The 7912-nt window shown below is 35.0% G+C and overlaps 1 protein-coding gene across 1 annotated transcript; it reads left to right on the top strand.

Moving 5' to 3' along the window:
• Positions 1 to 1429: 1429 nt before the first annotated feature.
• LOC135077820 (uncharacterized) lies at positions 1430 to 3107 on the top strand. The gene is made up of 3 exons (XM_063972359.1): positions 1430 to 1522; positions 2040 to 2217; positions 2938 to 3107. Exons 1-3 carry the CDS (start codon positions 1504 to 1506, stop codon positions 3056 to 3058), a joined length of 318 nt encoding a protein of 105 aa, XP_063828429.1. The 5' UTR covers positions 1430 to 1503; the 3' UTR covers positions 3059 to 3107.
• The last annotated feature ends 4805 nt before the right edge of the window (positions 3108 to 7912 follow it).

Below are 7912 nucleotides of genomic sequence, written 5' to 3'. Positions count from 1 at the left end.
CTACCTTAATTAGGTAATATGTTATTTTATAGCATTTGTTTTCATTTTCTTAAATCATCTTTTAAAATTATCTTTTTCCCTGACAAATACCTAGTTTCTTCAAATATGAGAAATAATAAAAAGCAACATTACTTTACCCGATGTGGGTAGATGTTATCATTTTATATGTACAAATCACATAAATGTTACACTCGAAAATAGTTTTATTACATATTTTTGATGATTTTTTATTTCTTTCGTTTGTTCCAAACGCACATACTTAAATACAATAAGAAACATCTAATAAATTTACCTTTTCAGTTATTTTAATATCCTCTCTTTGTAGATTTTTTAAATATTTGTTTAGATAATCTAAGGGCGTAAAGGACAAATTATTTAGACTTTGGTATGAAAATGTTAGGTTATACGCCCAAAAATGTGTGTTTACTTGTTCTTTACTACCATAGTAACTGTACTAAAAAATCAAATGTTATTTACATCCCAATTTTCACGATGAATTCTGTTTAGCTTATCAAAAATGATGGGTCGTAAAGGCACTTTTTTTGGGATTTTCGACAAACTAAATATACAGATCGATAGAGAATGAAATTCTGAGTAAAACTGTATAAATAACTCATTTTCGGTATTTTGTCCTTTACGACCTTTGAGCCCAGAGGTATCGATATGTCGAACTTGTTTATTAGGACTTTTTATGATACTTGTAAGTGCGTACAGAAATAATTAGTGCAAAGTTTTTTATTGCAGGCCAGGTAAGAAAAAATGGAGTAACGTAAGAATATGTTGATTCAGGTTATTCTGAAATTTAATTTCAGGTTTTCAATTATACAACTTTGATGTCTGCGAATCATAAAAGCAGGCGATTAACTGAAAACACCGTTTTAATGTTGGTTTTGAAATCTGAAGTCTGAAGTTAGTAATCGGCATAGTAAAGTTAATGGAGGGGATTGAGGTGAAACAATTAAGCGATCAAAAGTTTAGCGTTCTACCAGCTGTATTCAATGATCAACTTTGTTTGATTGTTGATTGAAATGGAAGGTAATAAACCAACTTGAAGTTATTTAATATACTCGTAATAAGAACTAATATAAGTATTGGTAATTCCCAGTCGTTCGAAAGCTAAGAGTATTATGGTCGTTTCAGCCAAATGACGTCCACTGCTGGACAAAGGATTTCCACAAAGACCGGCCCTGCGCTCCCCGCATCCAGTCACTTTCTACGACATTCACCAGATCGTCGGTCTATTATTAGTATCTATTATCTACATTATTTGCATCATTGATTTGCATATTTGCATGCTATTTGTTAGTCAGAAAATAATAGATAGAAGAACATGCAACCAAAGATGTTAAATACAACCTCTGTTATATTTGAATTATTTGATTGACATTGGGAAATTATCTATGCCACATTTTGAAGGAACATTGTTTACGTTTCATCACACGTTTCTTGATTTTCGTGAGTTAAATTATTGATTATGATGAAGTTTTATCAAACAAAATCAGAATGAAAATTATACACGCAAGTAAATAGTATAATCTTACTCTCACAATGTTTTGTCTCCTATTAATTTTTCGCAGATATACCTACACTTTTTATCCATTTTTATGCCTCAGTAGTTCTATTTGTTGAGTTGGAAATATCCTCAGATCGATTTCTAAAAAGGGTACACGAAAAAAGTGATTGATGACAGATCAAGTGATCTGTTGTGAGGAGCACAATAATTACAACGTACTGTTGGATTTGCAACGAAGCAATAATTTTGCTTCGTTGCAAATCCAACAGTACGTTCTTATCTGGCACGCGAACCAACATGCCAAGTGGTTATCGTTTTCATTATTTAACTGGAAGACGGTCTACATTACGCTTGTATAGTCGTGAAGAAAAATACCATGTCCTGGCGTAATGTCGTCCAATGCTGGACAAATGCCTTCCCCACGAATTTCCACAACGCCTGATCCTTTTCCGCCCGCACCCAGGTTCTTCCCTTGACTTTCACCAGATCGGCGGTCCACCTACCTTCTTATGTTTTTTTCTTTCAGAGCGAAGGCCTTCTCGTCCTTTTATGGACAGGTTCGTCCATCTGGCGGTGGAACTGGTGAAGTTGGTGTTCAAGATTATCGAAGGCATCATAAGAGCTTTGCTGGAAGTAGCTGTGGACCTGTATTTCTATGGCATCTGTGCTGCCACGGGATTGGTTATAGGATTCTTCATTTTAAGGTCAGTTATTTTGAATTTATGAAGCCTAAAAAGGAATGTTATGTGGATGTTTAAAGTTTTGAAAGAATGACTGCAAGGAGACTACAAAAAATTATAAATTAATATTACCATCAATTATTTTGTCTCTTTTCATCTTAGCGAAATCAAATTTTAGTGACTGAAAAAATAAGTAATTAAACGCTAAAATGTTTCCGTGGACATTGCATTACATTTTTATTTTCGTGGATATTGCGATCATTTATTGATATTTCTACGTATTTACATACAAGCAATATTTACAAGCAATGTTCACAAACAAGTGTTAACAATTATTTAACGTTGTATTTTTGAAATCCCTATTTATTTCTATTTGAAAGGTTTAACTTTAAATTGGGATATAACTTCAGCGATAATCCAGGCTAAGTCGACAAAACTCCGACACTTATTAGGCTATAACCTAGTTAAAAGCCTATCTTATGCTTTTATGACGGCAGAAAATTACTGATGCTAAAAAGTTCTTAACAAACTGTGTATTTTTATAGCGCTAACAAAATTAGGTTTGTTCTCTGATTGATCTCAGATTTTTTTACATATGTATTTACCAAAAACTTTTTATTCTTTACTGTGTTAAAATACCTACAGTCGACTCAATTGAATCTTTGGATCACAAAGGAATAAAGCTCTACCACGCGAATTAAAACGGTATGTCAGCGTATGAAATGATTTTACTTTTTCTTTCAGGAACGGGGTCTGCGAAGGGAAGAATTGCTTCTCCAATAGTACCTTCAACAACCTGGTGATGATGACAGGTTGTGCCCTGACTCTTATAGCCGCCTACACAATTTACAAAAGACTAATCTGATTTGAAAAGTAGTAGCTTAAATACGCATGAAAAATAAAAACTTTCCTTTTCACAATGTGTTGTTTACAATTCTGAAAAATAGCCAAATGAACGGTCATTTAGTTCTGATTTTGCATAGGTACATATTATGATAGATGAAATCATTAATCACGATCCATATCAAAATAAACATTAAACTCTGTTGAAAAGCAATCACAACTTTTCTCTGGGCAGTATGTAATTTGTTAAACATCGAGGGACTACAAAGCGAGTCAGTAATGGTAATTCGTATTTTGCGCTGTTATATTCGAAGTAGAAATATATTAGTTACTCTATAATATTAAAATGAATCGCAAAATGTGTTTTGGTAAGCGCATAACTCACAAAGTTTGGACCAATTTTACCAATTCTTTTATTTTTAATGTTCGTTGATTAAGTAAGTAGTAAGTCCAAGGTCCAAAATTCAACCCCTAAGGGGGTAAAACGTATTGAATGAAGTATGTATTGTCGATTGCTATGTTTCGCCAACCGTGCGATGTGGAAATCATTGTGCGAGGCCTATGTTCAGCAGTGGACGTCCTGTGGCTGAAATGACGATGATGTTTGTGGAGCATACATCCTAGTTATTATTTTGACTCTATTTTTACTCAATGAATGTAACTTCAATTCACAGCGTTTTTTATGTTTTTGAAGCTTTGTAGTAGATACCTACCGTACCTACTTTTATAGCAGCTGCTGAATGACTACTTTGACAAATACTAAGTGCTCGTAGCAGACGTGTTTTTGTGCTGTGTACAGTCTACAACACAACGTAGGTATTTTTGTTGTACAAAGGATCTTATTTCAACAGCAATAAGAGCCACAGTGCTTAACTTGATGTGCCGTCCGTACTTAGTTTAATTAACTCCAACTATGCAGACCGCATTAAGATTCGCATGAAGAAGTTTTTAAGTTCTTTGAAGAACTTCGACTAATCTATCTCTGTTTCAAGCAACTTTTTCTTTGGAACAATTCTTTCCCTACAGGACTGTAAGCAAATGAGATTCTTAAGTTAACAGTCACTGCTGAAACGGTTTTTAAGATGTTTTTTTTTCTTTTATTTAAAGCAGCAAACGGGCGTTTGCAATTAAATGTTGTAAAATATTAACATCATCATTTTCTGAAGACTTTTGGATACTTTTTTACCACAGTTCAATTACCTACATACGTCTCACAATTATGTGTCCAAATAAAATCTTCGACGGAAAACGGCAAGATTTGAAAACATAAATGAGCTTTCACGTGCTAAGTGCTAGTAACAATTTAAGCAATTTGCCTATCCCAATCGTATCTCACAACTATTGGAATACCCAACGCCTGTAATAGGACGTTACATGACGTTACAGGCTCTATGTGATTATGTCATTACTGAAGCTTCATTGTCTTTGATGGTGTCGAGGATTGGCTTTGGAACTGTTGACTTAGGTCTTACCAGGGCTTCAGAGCTAGTTAATCTTAGCCTAGGCGCAGACCACCGATTTTGTTGGCCGATAGTTGGGTCGGGCTGTTAATCAGTACGGAGATGTATGAAAGTGCGCACATTACACCGATTTGGTATCGGCCGATTCTTCGTACAATTTAGAATCGGACCCAACTATCGGCCAACTAAAATTCGGTGGTCTGTACCTAGGCTTATACATAGTGATTTATTTCTTAATTTTGCATATTTAGAATTTTAGACAGTGTTATGCCATGGACAATATTTTCAAATGTAACTTTAGTTTGTTAAAAAAAAGATTTAAGGCCATCATATTCATGTTCAACGATTTTAAGAACAAGCTTTTAAATTACACTGGCTTCTAAAGCTTCCAATTCAATATACTGTGAATTTGTGATGAAATGTATTCATAATGTATGTAAATAAATTATTTTGCTTGTATTTTGCAAATAAAATTTGCCTGTACGAGTAGTTATGAAGAGAGTACGCTACGCAACAGCTGATGGATTTGGATTCTTGTGGCTCTGGGTACTACTGGCTTTTTACCAAGGCGACATCCTGTTTTATGCAGGTACTGTTTTTTGCAGGATCGATCTCGTTTTTTAATATTAAACATTCACACGAACGTCCCGTTTGTTGTGTCCCACAAAAATCCCATCTGTTCTAATTTGTAATTTGATTTTGTCATTAAGTTGGACCAGTAAAAGACAGGAGGATCATCCGTATTTAATAGAAGTGTTCCCTCTTGCAGCTTCCTGCATAAATTTTTTGCTGACATCCGTACCACAAAACACCGTACTGTCGTGTGAACACACACGTCCAGTTTTGCGGCAGCCAGTAATGCAGGACCTCGGGCTCACAAGTCACGACACTAACCCCCGTTATGTTAATTCCAGATTAAACCATCAGCCGCCCGTTTGGCCCCACCTGTCACCCAGTTCGCGACTCAGTGAACCGAGGGTTACATGTATCACCGATTATATTTATTACGTATTCGTCCTCGACCCAGTTTCTTTGACGAATATATTTTCGGCAGACTATCTGACATCTGTAGTAGTGTGATACAATCTGACGCGAATCGGGGTAAGGGTGTTTTCTTATTACGTCAAAGGATTTTCTCTTTGATTTTTCTTTTATAAATATCTATGTTAGTTACTGTATGTACTAGTACAATATTAATATCTTTTTACATGAATAAACATGTTGGATTCAAGAAAAGTCTAAGGCTTAGTTGCACCATCTACTCTTGACCGTAACTATAACGATGACCGAAGGTGTTTTTTGTTTGGATTTTGACAGATTTTTGAGATTTGTTAAAGTTAAAGTATGATGGTGCAAACCAGCCTAAAAAATCATGAATGCCCAGTTACGAAAAAGGTACATTTCCTTTTTCGTAGCACTGTAAATCCGTAGCACCGTAGTCTCGTAGTCGATCGTAGTCGACCGATTATGCTAAGTCAGTAGTAACTTCAACGGTTTCATATTAGAGAGAGCATTAAATAATATTAAATTAAACTAAACGCCTATGCATTATGCGGGAATACCTATGTATTCCCGGGTGTGCCTCCATTCCGGTAATAAAATTAAAGTTATGGCTATGCCAAAGGATAGTGGGCAAGTAAATTGGAATTAATTTATCATGGTATAGACCGGATTTGGGCTAATTAATTGGCTAACTTCGGGGTTCGAACTCACCTTTTTAGTTTGTTTAGTAAGTGGAAAGTTCGGAATTAATCGAATCAACTCAGGTCAACGTTCATATGAATTTATTAACTCACTCGTCCGAGCATATTGAGTCATACTTATTTTATTTTAGGCTTAAAAATATCCACCTATTGCGATATAATATAATTTAAGTCTATATATATATTTAGTGTCTGAGGTATTGGAGCGGCACGCGAGGGTATTTTTTGTTACGTCTACTTTCGGCGAGACTTCTTCCTTTTCTTTTATTTTGGCTACGACTTAGTTTTTTATTTTGATTTGTATGCTCTGTCACGTCATACATTATGTCAAATTACCCCTCCCGTACCATCTTCTTAATTCAGGTACTGGCTGAGTTAAGCGCTGGTCCTATAAGTCTAGAGCTTTAAAAAATAAATAAATTGGGTTACATTATGACTTTACAAAAATAAATTGATGTAGGTTACAGTCACCTTTTAGGGGAGTGTCAAAATCAAAATCAAAAATATTTATTCAGTTTAGACCACAAGTGGCACTTATGAACGTCAATAGAAAATAATAAAAAAAAGAAAAGGTAGCCCTTATGGGGCACTTTACATGTCTCCTTATCTTTTGGGCCCTACCTCAATTCTTAAAGGGAGCTTTAAAAGCACGAATACAGGTCTAGATTTTATGTTTTTCAACTTGGTTCCTTGCTATATTTTATAACATCAAAATTCCATATTCGTGGCGTTTAAATAAACGCATAATTATGTAATGTAGATTGCACAGAAACGGATTTGCGGCGGGAACGTGACCGAAATCCGCAAAAAACTTAATGGGAAAATCTTGTGGTTAAAATTATTACGAGTTTGGAACATTCCTAATTATATTTTGAATGAAGAGCAAACTTACGCACATATTGTTTGTATAGTATTAGAAGCTTACGCACCTTCTACCTATGTCAGTTTAAGGGGCTCTATATCTCTATTTTCTGTCAAAACCAACATCATTAGTTATAATTTTTTTAAGGATAGTGATTGTAGAATAATTAATTTTATTCATTAGTACGCAGAATTGACGGCCTATGGGGCAGCAAGGTTCTGGAGTGGAGGCCTCGTACCGGAAAGCGCATTGTAGGACGTCTACCCACAAGGTAGACTGACGACCTCATAAAGGCTGGATGCAGGCCGCCACCACGGCCGCCACCAACGGCCATTGGGGAAATCATTGGGGAGACCTATTTCAGCAGTGGACGTCCTATGGCTGAAAATGATGAATGATGATGATGAATCATTATTATTGTATTGAATTTAATTATATTACATTATTAAAATCGAATAATATTCGTTTCAAAAAGCACTTTTGTAGCAAACAACACACGTGTAAAATACAATGCTTTGAACTTTTATATTTACATATTTCATCAAGAATAGTATTATATTATTTCCTATTATATTATTTCAAATCAAACTTGGTTCGCTTGTTCGCTCTATTATGTTCGCCCGTGTTATTTATAACGTTATGTTTAACCTTTCCTTTATTGAAAATGGAATACCTATTACTGCCTATTACGTCCCTAATATACTTGAAGCCCTTACACACAAACTGGACCGAAATAAACGAATTCATACAACTTTTAGGGTATTGTGGTATTAATAAATTGTTGTAACAATATTGGATACACCTACGAGCTTCTTGAGCTTTTTCATGGTTCCGTTCCACACTGTGTGAAG

This window comes from Ostrinia nubilalis, chromosome 14 (genome assembly GCF_963855985.1).
Source record: "Ostrinia nubilalis chromosome 14, ilOstNubi1.1, whole genome shotgun sequence".
Classification (NCBI taxonomy): Eukaryota; Metazoa; Arthropoda; class Insecta; order Lepidoptera; family Crambidae; genus Ostrinia; species Ostrinia nubilalis.
Note: the sequence above shows the minus strand (reverse complement) of the source record. Positions and strands in the feature narration are given on the sequence as shown.

Coding starts and splice junctions, on each gene's coding strand:
- LOC135077820 (XM_063972359.1), top strand. Junction 2,218..2,937: donor ATAGGATTCTTCATTTTAAG/GTCAGTTATTTT, acceptor TTTTTCTTTCAG/GAACGGGGTCTGCGAAGGGA.